General features: G+C 46.5%; 1 protein-coding gene across 1 annotated transcript in view; it reads left to right on the forward strand.

The window, feature by feature from the left end:
• LOC147722600 (glutamate decarboxylase 1-like) overlaps positions 1-24,000 on the forward strand; it is a 1,148,213-nt gene that overhangs the window by 829,268 nt on the left and 294,945 nt on the right. Inside the window, exons 10-11 of the mRNA XM_086965127.1 lie at positions 22,368-22,432; positions 22,519-22,597. Coding sequence (XP_086821253.1) covers positions 22,368-22,432; positions 22,519-22,597 — 144 coding nt within the window. The remainder of the gene's footprint in view (positions 1-22,367; positions 22,433-22,518; positions 22,598-24,000) is intronic.

Genomic DNA, 24,000 nt, shown 5'->3' on the forward strand with positions numbered 1-24,000 from the left:
ACCAGCTTTCACCATTGGCGAGGGGGCTCCCAGGAGAGGGAGAGCCCTCGATCGGCCCCAGACCTGCCAGGAGCCAAAGGAAACCAACGTGAAGCTGCGGGGAGCCTGCTTGGCCTGTGCGGGCTCCCGCATTACGAAAGAGGTCGAAACCAGAGGTAAAAACCCAGAGGGGAGGGCGGAGGTATACCGGGACAGCGGGACTGCGGAGGAGCCTCGGAAGACCAGAGGGACAGCCCCGGAACCGCCCCTCTCCTGCCTGAGACTGCCATTTGGCCCTGTTGGCCCTAATTAGCTCTACAAATGCCTTGTGGGTCCTGGGGGCCTTCTAAACTTGGCCCAAGACTGCTTTGGAGCAAAGTGTTGTGTTTAAAGACACCCCTTTCTAGGAGAAAGTCCTTTTGAGAGAGGCCCTGCCTGGGAACTGTTAATGCTGCTCATACCTTGTTGTGTTCTACCTAGGTTAACCCCCTTTTTCGGGAACTGACCATTCTAGAGAGCCCCTATTTAGGGAAATGCTATATATAATGCTGTTGTGCCATGGATGCATATGTTGAATTAACTCAATGAGCCCCTTGCACCGGAGATGTTTTAGTGTTGAAGCCAGACAAATGCAATGTTACCGTTAATTAATCTGATTGCAAAGGATGTAATTGCCTGGACTGCCCCTACATAATAGCGAGGTATTAACAGAAATGTTGCCTGATGTTGAAGGAATGTTCAATGCCTTACTGGATGCCTAGTATATAAAAGAGGTTACTTACTTGCCTAAAAAGTCTAGATAAAAGAGTCTTGTTGAAAGAACAATCTGGTGTGGTGTAATTTTATTGCGTGTGCCTCCCTGTCTCAGTGTGAGTGTGTGCTGCACTTCAGCTTTACACCTAGCCTTCGGGTGCCTTCCTGCCTCGCTCCAAGCTACCGTGGTGGAATTGGTGACCCCAGTTCTAACATTGGTGTTCAGTGGCGGGATAAGAACCTGTGGTTGTACAGCACCCTCCAGTGATTCAGTGTGCGCTGCAATTGGACACCTGTTGTATGCAAGCCTAACAAATTAACCTCCACTGTATAATTGATTGCGCAGACTCCTGTTTCAGCCCTGTAACCTACGTCCTAGTGTTTCTTTCCTTTAAGTTGTCTGGGTCCCCACCTGTCAGGATGGAGTTTGAGCTGGCCAACCTAGAAGTGTATACGGTGGCACAGCTGAAGGACTTCTGTCAGGGGATGGGGTGTCCGTCTGCCGAGGCGCCAAGAGAGAGGAGCTTCTGAAAGCCTTGAGGGCATGGGTAATGGCCCACCCGGAGGGGAGAGTGGATGAGGGGCAGGAGGAGCTGGGTGCAAAAGGGGAGGCGGGCGCTCCAGGAGAGTTAAACCTACTGCACATTGACATTAGTGAGAATGTGTTGCCAGGAAGACGTTCCGGGGCAGGCAGTATGGAGTCAAGGAGGAGTGCATTGCCAGAGGAGTATGAGTACAGGAGGAAGGAAAGGCAATTGAGATTGGAGCTTGCTAGAATGGATAAGGAGAGAGAGGAAAAGAGGCTAGCCATGGAGGAGAGGAAGCTTGCGCACAAGCTTACCCTAAAAGAATTGGAGCTGCGAGCAATGCAGATAGGGCCGCAAGGCAATATGAATGGTGGCAGCGTACCAGCTGAGGTTCCACGGGAGCCTAAGTTCTATCTACCGAAGGAGGTGATAGCCAGTTTCAGTGTGGGGGATGACATTGACAAGTGGTTGGCGGCGTATGAGGTGTCCTTGGTAGCCCATGGGGTACCCGAGAGTTACTGGGGGGTTGGCCTGTATCGGTACCTCCAGTGGCAAGGGACAAACTCCTGAATATAGAGAAAGCGGACCAAACCAACTACCCTGTCATGAAGGAGGCACTGCTTAGAAAGTTTGGCCTCACACCAGAGAAGTATCACCAGAGGTTCCTCAACAGCCATAAGCTTCACACACAAAACTGGGTTGATTTCTTTGATTATGCATGGAAGGCCTTAGATGGTTGGGTGAATGGCAACAAAGTGAGTGATTATGAAGGGCTGTACATTTTGTTTTTGAGGGAGCACCTTCTAGATAAATGTTTTCCGGAGCTGCGCCAACACCTGGTGGACCGCAAGCTGACCGACCCTCGGGCGGTTACATGGGTTAGCACTAGGTTGTCCCACAAGGGACCCGGGGGAGACGCCCCAAAAGGTGGACAGGGTTTTCCCTGGAAGAGAGAGGGGGGAGATAAAAGGAAGGAGTTCTCTATAGGCCCACAAAATAGACAGCCTGGTAAAGGGGTAGGTTCCCTACCCCAATCTGGATTTCAGAAACCCACTTACCCCGACAAAAGTCAGCAGCCCAGAACTGCCTGGTGTTATGAGTGTGGGTAGGTTGGACACTGCAAGAGGGGATCCCCAGTGCCGCAAGAAGTCCCCAGCCCCCACAGGAGGTAAGAGTCCCGGGGTGGCTAGTGTAGCGCTGGGGGAGGAGTTGTCCCTAGGCGAGGTAGGGGAGTGGACAGGCTTGACCCTGGTCTCACTCGGGGATAGAGAGATGGTCCCAGAGACACAGTTACCCTCGAACACTGCCAAGTACCGGCAGAGGGTGCGGGTTAACGGGCAGGAGGTGGAGCTCTGAGGGACACAGGTGCCAGCATGACGATGGTACTGAGACAGCTGGTGTCCCCGGAGCAAGTGATCCCAAAGGTACTACATCCAGCTGTGTTGGCTCATTGCAGTGTGGGTCACAACACTGTGGCTCAGGTTCCCTTTGAGTGGGGAGGTGTCTCGGGCCAGTTGAGAGTTGCTGTAAGCCCTGCCTTGCCAGTTGAGTGTCTGCTCGGAAATGATCTGGAGTATACCGCCTGGAAGGAGTTGGAGTTCCAAGCCCACACAGAAATGCTGGGGTTACCAGGATGGACTTGCGTGGCCATGAGGTCCATGGCTGACCGGCAAGGATCTCAACCCGGGTTGGAGCCTGGAATAATGGCCCAGCCCAATGATGTTGTGGAGGACACGTCCCGTGAGATGGATTGGGAGCCCGCGGAGGTGACCCCGGAGTCCGCGGAGGTGGATGTTGTTCCCGTGGGGGATTTGCCGACCCCTGCCGAGTGGCAGGTGGAAGGAGGGCCTACCCAGGAGGAATTCTGTCGGGCACAGAGAGAGTGACCCTTGCTTGAAGGCATGCGGCGGCAGGGCGAAGCCAAGCGACCAACCAAAAGACCGGCAATTACAACATTTACTGGGAGGAGGGCCTCCTCTACAGTGAGCCTAAGGCTCTGGTGCATAAATCATCAAGGGCCTTAGTGGTCCCCCAATGCTACAGGACAAAACTTTTGCACGGTTAGGCCCACATTTTTACTGGCCCAGAATGTGAGTTGCCTCTGACATCTTTTGCAAGACCTGTCTGACTTGTCAGGCGAGTGGCAATACTGGGACTAAGTTTAAGGTCCCTTTGGAACCGCTCCTGGTTGTCGATAACCCTTTTGAGCTGGTTAGCATTGATATTGTTGGGCCAATGGACCCGCCCACTCCTTCTAGACACTGGTTCATCTTGGTGTTGGTTGACCATGCTACCCGGTGCCCAGAGGCCATCCCTCTGAGGACCATCACTGCACTTGTGGTGGCTCGGGCCTTGATGGAGATTTTTACCTGTGTGGGATTCCCTAAAGTCGTGTTGTCGGATAGGGGGACGAACTTCATGTCGGCCTACATGCAGGCCATGTGGACGGAGTGCAGAGTGACCTACCGGTTCTCCACTCCTTACCACCCCCAGACTAACGGGCTCGTAGAGCGCTTCAATAAGACCCTGAAGGGGATGATCCGGAGCCTGCCAGAGCACTTGTGACGGAAGTGGGACATCCTCCAACCCTGTCTGCTATTTTCCTACCGAGAGGTACCGCTGAAGTGAGTCAGGTTCAGCCCCTTTGAGCTGCACTATGACCACCCCGTTAGGGGGCCCCTCAGCCTTGTGAAGGAGGGGTGGGAGAAGACTTCAAAGAAGCTTCCCCGTAACGTGGTCAGCTACATGCTGGCATTCAGCAGCCAGATGGCCAAGCTGTGGAAGGAAGCCTCAGACAACCCGGAGGCTAGTCAAGCCGTAATGAAGGAGTGGTATGACTGCAACGCTCGGACGGTGGAGTTGGATGCTGGACAGAAGGTGTGGGTCATGGAGCCCGGAGAGCTTAGTGCCCTCCAGGACTGGTGGACTGGACCACACGAGATTGTGGAGAAACGAGGACAGACCACTTACGTTGTCGACCTAAAGACCCCCCGACAACCCCATAGGGTGTTCCACATTAACCCCCTGATGCCGCACCATGAGCGATCTGAGCTTGCTCTCCTTATGGTGACGGATGGGAGCGAAGAGGAAGAGAGCGAGCCTCTTCCAGACCTTCTGGCAGCCGATTAGAAGGATTTATTTATTTATTTTTATTTGTGGGTTTGTAACGCTCCGGAATCACACCCGAAGGTGTATCTCCGCGCAGTGCTGAAGAGGAAACAGGTCTGAGCAGGCACTAATACTGAAATAGGGTTGTCTTAAGACTTTTCCTGAAGGCTAGATGACTAGAGCACTGTCTAAGGGAGAGGGGGAGGTTGTTCCACAGGCGGGGACCCATAACAGAAAGAGCACGTCCTCCCTGTCTGGTCTTGTTATGTCGTGGAATCTGTAGTAACAGCTGGTTACTGGACCGTAAATTGCGAGGTGGGTGATGATGAACAAATTTTTCGGCCAGATAGAGCGGCCCTAAGTTATGGAGACTCTTGTGCACCACACAGCAGGTCTTAAATTCCACCCGTCTCCGGATAGGAAGCCAGTGGAGCATTTTGAGAAGGGGCAGAGATGGTGTTCTGGGGGGGGGCATTAGTCACCAAGCGTGCCGCGGTGTTCTGCACCACTTGAAGTTTGTTGAGCACTCCTTCGTTGGCCGCTAAAAGTAGACCATTGCAATAGTCGAGGCGACTCAATACGAGGGCCTGGACCAAGGTCTTCCTTGTGCTGTCAGGGAGAAGAGGGAACACTTTCCGGAGGAGGCTGATGATATGGAAATAAGACCCCACCGTGGTGTTGGCATGATATACAAGATTGAGGTCATGGTCCAGACGGACCCCCAGATTTTTCACCACCTGTTTGGGGGAAGGGGCCACTCCCAAACTCGTAGGCCACCAGTCAGGGGTCCACAGAATTTTTGCTTCCCCGAACAGCATGACTTCCGACTTCCCCACATTGCACTGGAGAAAGTTCCTGGCCATCCAGCCGGCGACCGCAGTCATGCCATTCGAGAAAGCTTGCCTTATCTCCGGGGTAAAGGTCTTAAAGGTAAACAACAGCTGTGTATCATCAGCGTATGAAATAGGTGAAAACCCAAAAGACCTCATAGTATCTGCTAAGGAGGAGACATAAACGTTAAATAACGTGGGGCTGAGACAGGAGCCCTGCGGGACTCCTCTGGTGATTTTGGTGGAGATGGAACTGAAGGATCCCATGTTGACCTGCTGGGTACGATCTGCAAGGAAGCTGGTGAACCACGCCAGGGCAGATTTCTTTATGCCAATCTCCTTTAATCTTGTTAGGAGAATGGTATGGGATATGGTGTCGAATGCTGCGGACAAGTCCAACAGCACCAACACCACAGATAGGCCCTTGTCCAGAGACATACGTATAGTATCCGTGACGGAAAGCAGAGCCATCTCGGTACTATACCTAGGTCTGAACCCTGACTGAGAGTGGTCCAAACAGCCGATCTGCTCTATGTAACTGGAGAGGTTGAGATTAACGTGTTTCTCCATTATTTTGCCGACAAACGGGAGAAGGGAGATAGGCCTCAGGTTGGTCATATCCGACCAGGGAATGGAGGTGTTTTTCCTTATGGGCTTAACCAGGGCCCACAAGGATGGATCGGTGGAGGGAGCGGTCCTCTCCCCGTCCTTGACCCCTGAGCAACAGAGGGACTGCCGCCAGGTATTGGAGCAGTACGCCTCGTTGTTCTACCTCACTCCTGGAATCACGCATCTGTGTACCCATGACGTGGACATAGGGGACAGCCCACCCTTGAAAGCCAGGTCTTACAGGCTGTTCGACAATATTAAGACCAGCATCTAGAGTGAGGTGGCCAAGATCTTTGAGCTGGGGGTGATTGAGCCTTCCAGGAGCCCTTGTGCTAGTCCGGTGGTGTTGGTGCAGAAGGGGGCCCACCGGGCACCACACCAGAACTTCGGTTGTGTGGACTGCCGTGGTCTGAACTCCGTGCCAAGACAGATGCTCACCCGATTCCTTGGGCGGATGAGCTGATTGACCGACAGGGAGCAGCTCGGTATCTAAGTACCATCGACCTGACGTCAGGGTATTGGCAGATTGCCATGGCGGACGGAGCAAAGGAGAAGACTGCGTTCTCCACCCCCAAGGGCCACTTTCAATTCCGGGTGATGCCCTTCAGGCTCAAGAATGCTCCGGCCACTTTCCAGCAGTTGGTTAACCAGGTGCTTTCAGGCCTAGAGGCCTGAAAGGAGGACCATCGGCAGCATCTCCAGGAGGTGCTACAGGCTCTACAGCGGGCTGGCCTAACCATCAAGGCCAGCAAGTGCCAGATTAGACAGGGATCTGTCATCTACCTGGGACACCTGGTGGGCAGGGATAAGGTGCAACCCCTCCAGGCAAAATTGAGACCATCCTGGCCTGGGAGCCCCCCAAACCCAAACAGAGGTCTGAGCTTTCCTCTGCATCACTGGTTATTACCGCCGGTTTGTCAAGGGGTAAGGAACCATCGTAGCCCCCTGACTGAACTGACTTCCAAGAAGCAGCCACGAAAAGTCATCTGGACGGCTGCTTGTCGAGGCATTTGACACCCTGAAGCACGCGATGTGCACCGCTCCGATGCTTACAACTCCGGATTTCTCCAAGGAATTTATTGTGCAGACAGACGCCTCTGAGCATGGCATAGGAGCTGTGCTCTCTCAGATAAACGAAGAAGGCCAAGACCAGCCCGTGGCCTTTATCTCCCGAAGGCTACTCCCCAGGGAACAACGGTGGAGTACGATAGAGTGTGAAGCCTTCGCTGTGGTTTGGGCCCTGAAGAAGCTGAGGCTATAACTTTTTGGTCTCACTTCCTCATTCAGACCGACCACCGACTCCTTCGCTGGTTCATGCAAATGAGAGGCAAAAACCCTAAATTGCTGAGGTGGTCCATTTCCCTCCAGGTTATGGACTTTCGGGTGGAACATCGGCCCAGAGTAGACCACGCCAACGCTGGTGGTCTCTCTCGGTTTTTCCGCCTCCCTAGAGGTTGGGTAGCTCTCCTCAGTTTCGGCTGGGGGGGGACGTATGTTAGACCTGTTAGCCCTAGGGTGCTCTTACCCTGGTTTTTTTGCCCTTTCACCTTGTTTTTCCACCATCTTTTTGTTGGACCTAGGTCTCTGGGCGCCTTACCACTGCCAAACAGTGCTGAGATGCAGGTGCTCTCTCCCAACAGCATGACTGCCACAGACCCTGCTACTGCGGAGCGGCCTTTGTAGACACGCACTAGTAGTCAGGAGCAGGCTGGGACATCATGATACAGTATCACTGCCATCCCACCTTTTTAATCCATAGCCTAGAATGTAGCAGCTCCTGGAACCTTCCAGTCCAGGGTGGGGTTACGCTTTGCCGCCTTTAGAGGAGGGTCACCTGACCTAGGGGTATAAGGGGAAAGGAAGGAGACCTGCCTGTCAGTTGGGGCACCACTGGACCTGGGGGAACTTCTGCAGGAGTTTAGGTGGTTAGGCCTAGGGGAGGAACCTACACTACTGGGACTGACTGGGCTAAGGCACTACTTTTCCAAGTTAGGTGAGGGAATCTGCCAGCCTGCTGTTCTGGCCCAACGTTGGGGAACCCAGGGAACAACCTCCAGTGTGCCAATGGGAACCATCCTGCCTTTGAAGCCACCAACTCAACCCCCCTTCTTTCCCCCCACAAAACTACACAAGAACCTTCCATCCATTCCCCCAAGAAGGGCGCTGTGACCATCAAGCACTGTTTGGAAGCACCTGCCTGCTGTGAACACTTCTGGGGGATCAACCAGGTAACCAGAGCTTACTGCCTGAACTGTGCCCATGCGCTGTCTTGCCTAAGTGTGACTGATCCCAAGCGCTACTTTGCCCTGAAATGCAAAAAGCTGTTTGCTGCTGGGACTGTCTGCCCCCTAAGCGCTATCATCTCTAAGCGCTATCCTGCTCAGAACTGTTGCCGCTAGAAATGTGCCCTGCATTTTTGCCATGGAAGCGCTTACTGTTCCAGACTACCCCCTGCTGCTGGGGCCTCTAGGCACTACTTGTTAAACTCACCGCCCGGGCCCCTCCGTGACTGACCTCCAAGGAGCAGTAGGTTTAGGCACTGACTGCCCCTGACATCACCGCCGCAGCCCGGCACCTGCAGGTAGTGCGGTTGCGCACTCTGGAGAAGAAGGAGCCCTATTGTGGGACCAAAATCACTGCCGCGGCCATGGCACCAGCCTCCGCACCTCCCTTCCTGCTGCGAGTTCTCTGCTGTGACCCCTGAAGCCTGGGGAGGGCCGCCGTGGTATCACTGAAGGCCGCGCTGGGCCTGGGAAGCGGCTGCAGCCACCTTCACGTGACGGGGTGTCTGCTGAGTCATAGGCTACGCCCCCGCCAATGTTGCACAGCCATTGAGCGAGGCTGCCACACCCCCGTAAGCTGCTCTGCTATTGGTGGCTGCGGGCGTGCCCCTGCAATCCCCTCTCCTGATTTGTTCCCAGGCCCGAAAACGCAACAAAGGCCCGGGACCAGCTTTCACCATCAGCGAGGGGGCTCCCAGGAAAGGGAGAGCCCCCGATCGGCCCCAGACCTGCCAGGAGCTAAATGAAACCATTGAGGAGCTCTGGGGAGCCCGCTTAGCCTGTGTGGGCTCTCGCATTACGAAAGAGGCTAAAACCAGCGGTAAAACCCCCCGGGGAGGGCGGAGGTATACCGGGACAGCAGGGCTGCAGATGAGCCTCGGGAGACCGGAGAGACAGCCAGGTGACCACCCCTCCCCTGCCTGAGACTGCCGTTGGGCCCTGTTGGCCCTAATTAGCTCTACAAAGGCCTTGTGGGCCCTGGGGGCCTTTTAAACTGGGCCCAAGACTGCTTTGGAGCAAAGTGTTGGGTTTAAAGACATCCCTTTCTAGGAGAAAGTCCTTTTGAGAGCGGCCCTGCCTGGGAACTGTTAATGCTGCTTATACCTAGTTGTGCCTAGGTTAACCCCCTTTTTTGGGAACTGGCCATTCTAGAGAGCCCTTATTTATGGAAATGCTGTTGTGCCATGGATGCATATGTTGAATTAACTCAATGAGCCCCTTGCACTGGAGATATTTTAGTGTTGAAGCTAGACCCATGTAATGTTACAGTTAAATAATCTGCTTGCAAAGGATGTGATTGCCTAGACTGCCCCTACATAAATGTTGCCTGATGTTGAAGGAATGTTCAATGCCTTACTGAATGCCTAGTATATAAAAGAATTTACTTACCTGCCTGAAAAGTCTAGATAAAAGAGTCTTGTTGAAACAACAATCTGGTGTAGTGTCATTTTATTGCGTGTGCCTCACTGTGTCAGTGTGAGTGTGTGCTGCACTTCTGCTTTACACCTAGCCTTCGGGTGCCTCCTGCCTCACACCAAACCACTGTGGTGGAATTGGTGACCCCAGTTCTAACACCCAGGCACTAACTCAAGGTAAATACAGAGGAGGTCATGCTAATTACAGGGGTACCACACACATAGTGTTCCCTAGTGTATGTAGGTGTTTTTACTGTATTCTAAGTGTCTTTTAGCATATCACTGGCTCTGGTCCTGGTTCGTCAGAGTCAGTTACCACCAGTACTCGTCACTAAAATGTTGGGGGCACAGGTGGACTTTCTGCTTCTCTGTTGGGTCTTTCTGCACGTCTATTGCTTCTTCCTGCAGTTTTCTTCGTCTTTCTGGACTTGTTTTGCCTCTTTCTGCATTTGTCTTGTTTCTTTCTGCGCTTTTCTTCCTCTTTCTTCACATGTCCTATCTTTGTAGGCATAATTATAAATTAGCATTTAAAAAACCCTTGAACTTAACTGAAAAAGCCATAAGTTTCAGGCACGTTATAGTTAGAAATTAGCATTTAAAAAACCTTAGAAATTCACTAAAAAAAACATCGGTTTCAGGGACGTTAAAGTTAGTTGGACATTTCACACGTACAAACCATAGAAATTCCCCCATTATAGTTAGTTCAGCTAACTATAACTTGCACCCCCACAATGCACTACTGATGATGTCACATTTTACATCATTCATGACATCACTGATGACATCTCAAATGACATCACTGATGACATCATCCAGTGACTGTGTGTTTCTACAAAGTTTAAATATGTATTATATATATGCCAAGATATATTCCAATCAAAAAGCGCTCCATTTGGAAAATGCCACATGCAGTGTGTTTCTTTCAGTTTCCTTATTGGCAGACAGCAGAGTTACATTCACAGCAGTTCAAGCAGTCAATCAGCCGAGTATCACCATACGCATTTCGGGCATGTTCCCCTTGTTCACTGGCTTTGGGCAATGGAGATCAGGTAGGTAACATTGATGCCGCACTTGCATATATATAAATATATCACAATTGAGAGAGGGTTCCTTCTGGGATCGAGCCCATCTTCAAGTGGTGAGCGGTGCCGGTGGAATCACAGCCGGACCTTGTATTCCGAAATTTGTTGAAAATAAAGCGCACACCCGAAAGTCCTTTGCTTGTGCAAATGTAACCTTTTATTCCTCAGTCGCTACGCGTTTTGGCAAATAAATGCCTTGATCACACGCTGATCCGATGAACAAACGTGCATATATTAACAAAGAGCATGGACAAAGGACTATGTTTCGCACTGCTAGGGATTAGCAGTGGTATAGTGGCAGTCTTTTTGTGATGATTAGATTAGTATGTATGCTTTAGCAAGTGCAATTGCTAGCATTTGGTTGTGGCGCTGGTAATCTTTGAAAATAGAAAATGTTGTCAATAAAGTGATAATATATCATAGAAAATCTACATTGCATAACCACTGAATGACGCCTGAAAAGCAGTGCACACAGGTGTTGTTGGCTAATCTTCAATGTGTACTGCGGTCAAAAACAAAGGGCATGCTTGGAAAGGCATTGCAAGATTTACAATAACCTTAGCAAAACAAAATTCAATTGCATAAATACATTCGCCTAGTGGCTGAATCATCATGACAGTGAAAACCAAGGTTTTACATGGAAACAACCTTGATAAAACGGAATTGAATTGCGTAAATAAATTCTCCAAATGGCAGAATCGTCATGACAGTGCAGACCAAGGTTTAACATGGCTGCACTAACAGTGTTTGTTTAACACCACAATAACCTAACACAAAACAAACACTGACCATTTGCAATTACATTTGCCAAGTGGCTATTGTTACTCAAGTCCAGATGAACCATTCTAAACATTGCATGTGAAAAACAACTTAAATCTCTACATAATAAATACTGAATTCAAAGTGAATAGAACAAGTAAAATGTCTCTTATCTTGATCTCAGTGCAAGCCCGAGCCTGGGGAAGAAAAAAGTAGGGTACCCGTGAGGTGTCCATCCTGTGTAGTGGGTCCCTTCCTTTCCTCCTGTGAAAAAGATAAGACAAGAGAACAATGAACCATTGGTTCGTGACTACACCTCTTTTTTTAGGAATTATCTACTGATTAATACATGCAGTTAAAATCAAAATTCTATTGAGGAGTAGAAAACAAAAAACAGTAACACGGAGAAGTGTGTTGCTAACTCTTCATCTAGATTATGGCCTCCAGGTAATGTAGTTTCTAACTCGAGTATCCATTTAGATTCCTTTTTTTTATAATGATAATTCCCTGTTGCCGCCTCTATGTCCCATATTGATCTGTTCTATGGCATAGAAGTGAAGAAGAGAGCTGTTGGATTGATGGTGGCCCTGGACATGTCTGGCAATGGAGTAGTGTATATCTTTGTTGGTGATGGCCCTAAGGTTTTCTAGGACCCTCTTTTTAACCATAAAGGTCGTACTACCTACATATTACTGTCTGCACAGAATCTACACAAATGTAGATTACAAAACTACTGCTACATGTGATGAACTGTGTTATACTCCTATTCACACTGGACCCAGGAAGTTTGAATTCCTTGAACAAGTGGCTAAATATACAGGCTTTACAATGCCCACATGGGCAAAAACCCATTAAGATTGTGAGCCTTAGCCATGCGTGTTTTTTTTTTTGACGGCATTACACATCGAAAGATTAGCCGACAACATCCTGTGTGCGCTGTCTATCAGGCTATATTCAGTGGTTATGCAATGTAGATTTTCTATGATGTATTAACACTTATTTGACAACAGTTTCCATGTTCAAATTGGGGTAGACCAGTGGACCTCTGTGTTCACCTCTGAATTCTTCTCTAAATGTATTTCTTTTAATGTAAGTATTTTTAGGACCTTACCATGTCCCTTTAAGTTGCACAGTTTGTTTTAAAAACAAGCATCAGCAAAGCCAATAACACTGTTTTTGGGAAACATTTATTTTTTACATGCATTCTCTCATTCATTCTTACACTCTAACCTCTCTCTCTTCCACTCTTCAGTCACTCTCACTTGCTCACTCACTCACTCCTCTAATTCAATCCCTCCCACTCACTCCCTCATTTTCATTCATTCATCCTTTCATTTACTCCTTCAATTTTACTCACTAGCTCACTTTCTCACAAGCCTAATTTCATGCACTCTCTTTCCCTCACACCTACCTTCGCTTCAGTTCACTTCACTCATTCTCTCTCTATTACACACACACTTACTCCTTTCTTCCCTCTGACTCAGTCTCTAATTTCCATACGTTCACCGTTTCACTCACTGACACGCTTAGGTTTACTCACTCTCACTCATTCTTTATTGACCCCCCTCACCCTATTTTCTGGTGTACTCCCACTCACTCAAACACTCCCTTATATCCAACTTTATTTTAGCTCACTGTCATTCACACGTGTTCTCGCATGTTTTACATACTCACTCATTCCCTCTCACTCATTTTCACTAACTAAAGTCACTCATTAACATCCTTACTTGTTCTCACTCTCTCACTCTCTATCGCGCTCATCCACTCATTCATTTACCATTTTCCTCACATTGTCCATCACACCTACCTTCACTTCAGTCACTGTCTCTCAGTAACTCACTCTCTGTAACTTACACACTCATCCACTTTATCCATCCTACTCTCACTCTCTCACTCATGTTTTTCTCACCACTGAGCCTCTTACTCACTTTCTGAATCGTTCTCTCATGTACTCACTCTCCTTACCACATACCTCATACTCTTTCACTTTCACTCACTCTTTCTCATTTGCTGTGTCTCTTACTGTCACACTCACCCATTCAGTCACTCTCACTCACTTTGTACATTTGACACACTCCTGCACTCATTCTCTCAAACACTGTTTCATTCATTTTCCCTCCTTGTCATCTGCATTTTCAATCACTCTCTCCCTTACTCACACACAAGACAGATCTTTTTATCTTCTTTTAGATTACTAAAGTTGAACCTGAAAAGAACCGTTTTCTGTTTGTATAGGAATAGATCATTTTTTATAACTTTTATTTTGAGGAAAATAAAAACAGTCTTAGTTTTACAAGACTTGGACTTCATAAATAATGGTACAACATCATGATAGAGAACTGGGATATCTGAAGAATACTACATTTGTTTTGCAAATATCCTGGGTTTTTTATTTGCTTCAGCTGAGCAGCCAGATTTTGTTTACCACAGCAGATTAATGTGCCACACACCAAACAATGTAATCTCACAGTTTGATAATAGGAATCATTGGCTTTGTGCTCCTCCTGTAGTATTTCTTCAGGCAATCAATCTCCAGCAGGAACGGCATACTGCATGGTTCGAGAAGATATGTTTGTCTGTTTGGCACCTCTCTTCATCTTTATTTTTTCAGCAACAGCTGCCTTTTATGTGGTTCTAAAGCTGCTGTTCTGTTGGTTACTCCTATTCTGCTCCTTTTCATACTAAGTGCAAGTCACATATCTCAATGTCAATTTCATTCACCCAGTGGAATAACAAAAAAAAACATACAACGTTTTCTGATAGTGACCGGGAATCCTCATTTGAACATCCTTCTGTTATCCTTTTCCATCTTGTTCTTCCTTTCTCCTCTCCTATGTTTCTTGTCCAGAAGCCACTGGAAACAGAACAAGATTTTGAGTCTTCTAAAATAGAACACTGCAGCAAAGAACTGACAGTTTCCTTCACTGCAGAGCACAAGGAGTACAATAAATTGTTCAAGAAAGTCAAGAACAATTTGAATACGGAACACTACATTCTCAGAACCTGTCAATGCTCTGTAAGCTTCCATAAGGATTTGTAGATCCTCAGCAAACTCTGCAATATATGCATGGCACTAGTTTCATAATACTAGTTTTGGGTACTGTGAATCCCACAAGGCTTCAAACATGGATGATAAATTCAAATATACCACCACATTTGCAACTCTTAGTTGTTCTAATCTAACGCCTACTTTCAAATAACATATTACAAGTCGTATTCATATTCAACACAAATTTAACAAAAGTTTAAACTGTTCGCTGTTCTCATTTTTGAATGTGTGTGTACTTGGAACAGAAGTTGTGTCTCTGTAACACGCAATTTACGGACCCAGATACAGAATTGATGTCCGGAAGTAGTATATCTATGGCTGTATCCACAAAGGATCTTCAAACCCGTGAACACCTAGAGAAAAAAAAACCAAGGCATCTAATTGATTTCAAATTCTATCCTTTCAAAAAAAAGTTCATATCAAACAAGGAGCCCACCTCTTGGAGGAGTCCTTTTTGTATTCAACTCTGAGCAGAAAATTACATTCAAAGCGTTGTGACATTATAAAGCATGAAGCAGAAAACCAAGTGTTTTGTAAATGTCACCAGAACCTCAAGAATGCATTATAAGACCAAATTAGACATGGTACCCATCATGCAATTTTATTTTGCATATTCAATTTGGACTAGTTAGAAAATGCTTCAATGGTTGGTCTGTCAGAAGCCCTGCTGTTCAGAAAATTAAACAAATATGGTCTTCTGATTGGCCGATGGAGTTTTCTTTTCCTCCTTGGTCATTACTTCAAGGCAAAGCACCCAACCCTCTGCTAGTATCAAAAGTCCTCTGCACACAATCTTCAGCCCGAAGTAGGACACATTTAAACGGGAGGAGTAACTAAATCAAAATCTAAACAATGGAAAATCTCTGCCCCCTGGTACACAAAAGATCTTAAAGAGACACTACGCACAGTACGCAAGCTCGAACGTACATGACGTAAATATTATAAAAAAGAGGACCAGGATAAGTATAAAACTGCTAGACGAAACTATCATGCTCAAATTAAACGGACTAAAATAAACTATTTCACAAACAAGATAGATACATCTCAGAATAACCAAAAAGAGATTTTCCGCGTGGTAAAAAGCTTTCGAGACCCAGGGTTTTTGTCACAGGAAATACCTCCATCACAGAGCTTCTGCAATGAAATCGCAGATTATTTTGAACAAAAAATAGTTAACATTACAAAACACTTTCCTGAAGTGATTGTTAATACTGACAATCTAGCTTTAAAAACCAACCCAGATAAAATCAGATGGAATACCTTTACTACAATTGATTTGCATGAGAAATCTCATACAATGTCAAAAATTAAATCAGGATCACCACTTGATCCCTGCCCTCCTGCACTGGTCCACGAAATCAAAGATGAGGTCAACCCCATGATCAATACCATTATAAACGCCTCACTCCAGTCTGGGGAAATCCCCAGCACATGGAAGACGGCGATAGTAAAACCCCTACAAACAAAACCTCTACATGATCCATCCCTTTTAACTAACCTGAGACCCATCTCACAACTCCCCGCCTTATGTAAATGTGCCGAATCCCTGGTAAATAAACAACTTTCATCATTTCTAGAAACAAACAATATACTACATCCAAACCAGGCAGGTTTTAGAGCCAACCACTCTACAGAAACAGCACTCCTGTCAATGACAGAAACTATAAGAGCGGCACTTGACCAGGGGAAGAAGGCAGTCCTAATTCTTCTGGATTTATCTGCAGCATTCGACACGGTGTCCCATACCATCTTACTACATCGCCTAGCTGAGGCAGGCATTGGGGGCACCGTGTTGAAATGGTTCAAAAAGTTTCTGCTTCACAGAAAACAGATAACCAAATTGGGACACTTCTACTCGGAGGAGAAGGAGGTCAGGTCAGGGGTGCCCCAGGGCTCTAGCTTGAGCCCTACCTTGTTCAATCTGTATATGGCACCCCTGATCAACCTAATGGCCACGCATACTGTAACCACGATTGCATATGCAGACGACACCCAACTGGTCCTGGTCTTAGATGAGGACACAGAGAAGGCCGAACAGATATTGAAAGATTGCCTAACTGCAACTTTTGGATGGATGCACAATAACCATCTTAAGTGCAACTCTGCGAAAACAGAGATCCTGCCCTTCGGGAAAAATAACATCTTTTCCCCTCGTACATGCTGGCCATCAGACGCAGAAGCCCCCCCCAATACCATCACTGCAACACGCAACTTAGGTATAAAATTTGACGATATGCTGTCCTTCAAACAGCAATCCAAAGAATTGGCCGGTGTCTGTTTCAACATAATCAAGGGCCTTAGAAAGTTTTTTGATTACCTGCCACTGGCCGCTCGCCGTACGGTTGCAATCGCTCTCATAACATCGAGAATTGATTATTGCAACAGTTTGTACGCAGGAGTGGCAAAATCTACCCTACACAAACTGCAAATGATCCAAAATGCGGCGGCCCGGCTTGTCTTGAGATGGCCTAGAAAATCATCCGCATCAGCGGCTCTGAATGCGTTGCACTGGCTCCCCATCCAGAAAGGGATACTATTTAAAATCCTTCTGATTACATACAGAGGTTTCCACAAGTGCGGACCCAAATATCTGTCCACCAAATTTCACAGATATCTCCCAAATAGAGAACTTAGATCAGCCACAGCTAATCTAATGACCATACCCAAGTTTCGACTGTCCACCAAGGGTGGCAAATCCCTGGCAGTCCTAGGCGCCAAAGCCTGGAATACCCTTCCAGCTAAACTTAGAGCATCTCCATCAGAAAAAATCTATAAAAAACTCCTAAAAACCTGGATATATGGACTATCTGATGCAAAATGCAAGACTCTAGTCTAAGGACATCTAAAGCTCAGCTACTACCCCCAAACATTCTATCTTTGCAGTGAAGTCAGTAGCGCCAAGATGCTCCTTGGAGTGTATGTGCGCTATACAAAAACCACAAACATCAACATCAACATCAACATCAACCTGAGCTTAGTCTCTGTCCATGGCCAGCTCCACCCCCTCACAAGCAACAAACCCCTCCTATAAACAGATATTGGACATTCAAAGTGGTGGCTGTCTGGAAGGCCAGGTGTCACACCAGACCCTGCCTCTAATATACAGTAGGGTTCAGGCGGTTGGCTTGCCCCATAACTAGGTCCTGCGCACACCCCTTCATGGCCACACAACACCCTACTTGCACTGCCTTCAGCCATTCATAGCAAAGGTTTAACAAAAAATAAGAAGTTCAAAGATGTTCAGCAGCCAGCTCTACCCCAACTGTGCCGATCTTTTAGATGAATACAAGTAAAAAGGCAATTACATCCATTAAAATGTCTTCAATTCTTAAATATCCAAAACTCATTAAGTTCACCGAAGAGCTGGCCCTTGATCTCTCTTCCAAAAAGCCCTCACAGAAAATCCCACATATGATCCAGTTGAAACCCCCAATCCAGAATTGGAATACCACTCCCTACCCGAATGCACCATCTAGACCCTCCAGATCCAAAAATCCATTGTCAGATCCAGATATTCTCCCCCTCCTCCGTGCGTACACCTCTCTGCATTTGTCCATCTCAGTCCCTTCTAGATCCTCATTCCCATTAAGTGCCCCTAGATCGACATATCCTAAGCATGGAAACACTGAGGCCATCCAAAGCCTCACACCTAACCCTCATAGAGCGCCCAGACTCAATGCCAATGCCTTAAACATTAATAACCTCATGCAGATCCCCACCACACAGCCCACGCTCACTGACAGCCTGCACAAGTCACACCTGCAATGCATGTTACTTAACTGTAGATCAGCAGTGAAACATGTCACAGACATTACAGATCTCATCCTTACCCAAGAACTTGACCTCCTTATTCTCACAGAAACTTGGCTCAACGACTCCTCTGGCGATATTCTTGACATTCTAGTCCCTTCCAGCGACAACATTATCACACTTGACCGTGTTAAGAAAACGGGAGGTGGTATAACCTGTATCTCTTCAACTCTCCCACAGCAAAATAGTCCCCCTCAGCTAATCTCTCATCCAGTGAATACATATGCATAGACATCACTAGCACACACAGACCCTTAAACAGCCTTCACATCTTCAACCACCCCCAGGTGCTGACATCCCTCTAATTGAACAAACTATGGAAACCATCTCCTCCAAACTGGGCCAACACTGCCCCCAGATCTTCCTTGGTGACTTCAATCTACAGTGGAGTGACCCGCATGATCAGGTAGTTAACACTCCCAAAAATGTCCTAACTGACCTCTCCCTGACTCAATTCTGCGACAGTCCCAGACACAACTTAGGCACAATACTAGATCTAATCATCTCCAATCCCAACTGCATTCATCTCGAATCCATTCTCCCTTGTGACTGGTCGCACAATCACTATATCAACTTCCTTATCCTCGAAAGTTGTAACCCCAAAAGTGCACAACCACTGAAAGTAAAACAGTGGAAAAGATCATTCCATAACGCAAGCACAAATGAGCTCATAGCGCGCTGCAATTTATCCCTTCCGCCCCCTGCAAACATGAACTACGTTCAAGACCTCACTGAGCACTATAAGAACTCCATGCTATCTGCCCTGAATGCTACGCCCCCCTTCAACTACAAAGAATATCCGTCAAAGACTCCAAGCCTTGGTTCAATGACAGCCTAAATGCTGACAGACGCAACCTAAGACTAGCTGAACGCACCTGGAGATCCACTCCCACCACGGATCTTCTAAAAGCTTTAAGATTCAAAAGAAGTAGATACAACAAACTCATCACAACGGTAAAAGTTACCTTCTTCAAAGCCCAACTTGACAAAGCCAAAAATCTCCCGAAACGACTATTGAGCTGATTAAAATACAATCCAACAACACATCCATCCAAACTCAGAACATATCTCGACTGCAGCCAAACTGCAAAGCGGGTGCTGACTTCTTCCACGAAAAGACGAATAAGAACGAATCAGAACTAAGGTCTGCTGCACGCTTACTCTCGCCCACTCCTGCCACTTCCTTCTCTATGCCCCCTCCCACGCATCACGGTCTCTCACCCAAAAACAATGTCTTTTGGAGTCAATTCACACCCCTCAATGACATTACCATCCTCATCACTCTCTCGACCTTAAACACTTCAATGACCCCTCCCCCCAACTTCTTTAAAGAAATGATAGGATCACTAGCACCACTCCGGTCCAAGATCATCAACTCCTCTCTTCATCAAGGTGAGATCCCGGATGGCCTGAAGGTTGGTCTGGTACGCCATATTCTCAAAAAAACCTGGGCTGACCCTGAAGACCTGAATAACTACAGACCAATCACAAACATCCCTTCCCTGGCAAAACTACTTGAGAAATGTGTTTATGAACAACTGCACAAACACATTGAGCAATTCCAGCTGCTCAACCAATTACAATCGGGCTTCCGCACTGGCCAGAGCACCGAAACAGCCATCACTCATATAGTGTATGATGCTCTCACTTTACTTGACCAGAATGAAGCCTGCCTATTGATTCTCTTCAATCTCTCATCTGCATTCGACACTGTCAAACATGACAATCTACTCTACCTCTTGGAATGCAGGATGGGGCTCTCTGGCACGGTCCTTAAATGGTTTGCCTCTTTCCTCAACAACAGAACACAAAGAGTCAAATCCAATCAGACTCTATCCAACCCCAGTCCCTGCATACTGAGTGTTCCCCAAGGGTCCTCACTCTCCCCCAAACTCTTTAACCTTTTCATGGAACCACTGACTGTAACTCTTAAAGCCTCCAATATCCAATATCACATGTATGCAGATGATACACAACTTTACATGAAAATATCCTGCCCCGAAGACATCAAAGTTCTCAACGGAACCCTGCTCAAAATCCTAAACTGGCTAAACTCCACCCATCTCAAACTAAACGCCTTCAAGATGGAATTCCTCCTTATTGCACCCGCTAGGCAAACCCCCACGGTTGTGAAATATCTCTGTACCTCACCGGTCTCTCAACTGCACTCCACACATCATTTATTCCACGAAATCACTTGGAGTTCTGCTTGATAAGAACCTAAACATGCAGGATGACATCAGAGCATCTACCAAAGGAGCGAACTTCCAACTGCGCATCCTAAGAAAACTCAAACACTACCTTCCCCAAGAAGACTTCAAATCGGCAGTGCAAGAACTGGTCGCCTATAGATTCCAATACGGCAGTGCTACTCTATGCAGACTGCCGAAACTCCGTTTAGTCCCCATCAGAGCATCTGTAAATGCTGCTACTAGACTCATCATGGGTTCCAAGAAGACCAAACACATTTCGCGGAACCTGAAATCGCTCAACTGGCTTCCTTTTGAGGCAAGGATCCAACTAAAGATTGCTAGTATGACCCATAGAGCTCTATATTTCAATACCCCACTCTACCTGACAAATAAGCTGGAACTATCTGGTGGCTCCCGGCCCACAAGGAGCACCGGCACACTGTTGCTCAAGCCAAAGAAATTGAATAAGCTTAAACTTATAATCGTACATTCTCTGGCATAGCCCAGAGAATGTGGAACTCCCTTTTAGTGGAAACAAGACTGATTCCCTCTACATTCGCCTTCAAAAGGGAAGTTAAAGCTCTACTAATGAACAATGCGATGAACTAGAAGCTTTTCTCCTCTTGCCTCGAGCCTGTTTAGCTGTTTTAACTATTACATCATTTGTTGTGACCCATTGTTGCCTGCCATAATGTCATTGATGTATATTGCCTTACTTTTCTTTCTCCCTCTTCCTATGTCCATCATAAATGTATTTTTTGCTCTTCTTGCTTATTGGCCTACTTTTACCTTAATATTTCTCCTTTAGTTGTTTTCCTATGTCTTCATCAACCATGGTAATGTGCTCTGATACCCACACTTTGGTCATTTGTGCGCTATACAAAACTTTTAAATAAATAAAATGGGTAGTTCCCAAATTTAGGTGGAGAGCAGCTCCTATATGGAGGATCCTGCAACACCAGTAACACTCTGAATCTGCTCACCTTAAATGTCTGTTTTTCTAGCTACGTTTTTAGGCATAGAATCACCACAGTGCTACTCACCCTGCACTAGAGAGGCGCAAAGCCTTTTGCCATTTATATAGCAAAATCTTTAAGCATAGCATTAGCACAATGCTATCCGTGTGAGATATAATATGACAAAATTCTTTTACCTCTGCTGAATTTCACTAGTATAACGTCTGTAACCTTTGGTTTTTTCAGTTAATATAAATATATCCCAGTGGTGGTTATACTTAGCACCAAATTTTCATAAGAAAAGCATTTTGACATATATAGACAGCTGTCTCAAGGCTAGAGCTAAACATATTCACATATAAGGAATGTAAACAGAGAAAACAAGATTGGAGGTCTGCCATGCTTTGTGTACCTCCATCTCAGCATTTGCAGGCTTTCACAGTGGGTCACAAAATGCCTCTGGCTTTCTAAATATTCCTAAGGTTAGAAATTGTGCGACCTCCTTTAAATACTCACATCATCAGTTCTATCCCAATAAACTAGACAGGATGCAACCTTTTGATGTTCCATTTGCATAAATTGTTTTGCAAGCTGAAAAGGATCCATCAGGCACAAAGGGCCTGATTTAGATCATGGCGGACGGGTTACTCCATCACAACATTGTATCCTATAGATTTATATTTCGGAGGACAGGACCCTTGCCCACAATGCACCAAAGGTACTTTCACAACCACGTGTCTTGGTTGAATGTTGAGCAACTAAGGGCCTGATTATGATCTTGACAGACATGGTTACTCCATCACAAATGTGACAGATATCACATCTGCCAAACTATGATTCGATTATACTCTATGGAGCTTGTAATAAGACGGAGGGGATATCTGGCATCTTTGTGACGGAATATCCCATCCGCCAAGATCCTAATCAGGCCCTAAAATGTCAAGTTCTTAAAATAATATATATTACTAAATTAATACTTTATTTCAATGTGAACATCTGCATTTTCTTTCTAATAGGCTGCCTGGGGTGGTGGACTTCTGCTGTCAAAGAAGCATTCCTTTAAACTCAGTGGCATTGAAAGGTTGGTAATTGATTTTATATGTATGTCTGCATTACCTAACCTGCAATTTAGATATTTATAATTTAATACATGCTTTAACTTCATAGGGCTAACTCTGTCACATGGAATCCACATAAGATGATGGGTGTTCCACTGCAGTGCTCTGCCATCCTTGTGCGGGAAAAGGTAAATGGTTCACTTACTTTCTTATCCTACCTGCATAAATACCGTGATTCCATTACTAGAAATATGGTCCTATTAGCACTCCGTATCAGACCTTCTAACAGTAATTGGCAACTTATCTTATGTTCTAAATGTCTGTTTAGTAAGGAATGGATAGAACAGCATCCTTTATTTGAAGAGTTTTGAATAAATTACCCACATAGCCCAAATAACTGATAGCATTTGGTGATGTTCCCAAGTATCAGGACGCTTGCATAGATACACTTGCTGAATAAGCTTGAGACAAAGACAGAAATAATTGAAAGTGGGCTCAATGTAATTGGTTTTAGGGAGTATGGATCAAACTTTTTGATTTAGATTAATTTGACAGATATTTGGACAGAATATCGAAAAACAAATATTGTGAAACAAAAATATTGTGTTAAGAATATAAGGGATAAGGGTGTTTTTTTTAAAAAAAAGGTATATTTTAAAATAAAAACAATTTTAATTTTGAAGATGTGCACATTTATAAATTAGAATATTTTACATTTATATAAAATATTTAGTGAAAGCTGTATTTTCATTAACATATATTTTAATGGTATTACAAAAATTATGGAAACATTTAAATATTTCAAAACAAATTATAAAAATATTTAGGAATGGAGAACATGGCTAAGCAACAAGGCCAACAGAACGTGAGTCTCTGAGCTCCCGGTCGGCCCATGAAAATACTGCTACATCCTACCTTCCACGATCCAGCATACTCTCCGATTGTTACCCCGGAGTGTCGGCCAAATGGCGGGGCAATCATCTTTGGGCTCCCCTGGACACTGTGGGGCCAAGATGTGTGGTTGAGGACCAGAGCAGCTGTTTGGACAATGGACCGCACCGAGTGTGCCGAGCTTCTCATGGGCGGCATACAGCTCTTGCAGCTGCCATGATGGTGCTGTTGCAGCTCTGACTCAAGCTGTTGAAACCTCCTGGGGGCCGCTGATGCAGCCTGGAACCACCTGAATTTGAGGGATAGAAAGTGGCAGTGTATGGGGACTAAGTTTGCCTGCGTATTGTGCCTCCTCCTTAGTGCACCATCAGAGGTGTTTGGAGGCAACTGTTGCGCTGGCAGTGATGCCGCTGAATCTGGTCGACGATCATTGGCATCCATCCTGCTGCTTGAGCCTCGGCAAAGGGATCGTGCCCGGTTTAGGATTGCGACGGAAGTGAGCTGGCTTCAGCCACTCCGTTGTGGCATGCCATGGTCGTAGCAGGACTTTGAGGCCATTTAGCCCTGGATTGGCCACCTTCCCTATGTGCATGGGCCCAGCGGATTGAAATCGGACCCCCTGGGTCCTTGGTGCACTGACGTTTAAGGTGCCCAGGCGTAAAGGCCATGCCTGTAGAGGACTCCTGCTGTGTGTACTGCC

The sequence above is a fragment of the Lissotriton vulgaris genome, chromosome 4_1, assembly GCF_964263255.1.
Source record: "Lissotriton vulgaris chromosome 4_1, aLisVul1.2, whole genome shotgun sequence".
NCBI classification, from domain to species: domain Eukaryota; kingdom Metazoa; phylum Chordata; class Amphibia; order Caudata; family Salamandridae; genus Lissotriton; species Lissotriton vulgaris.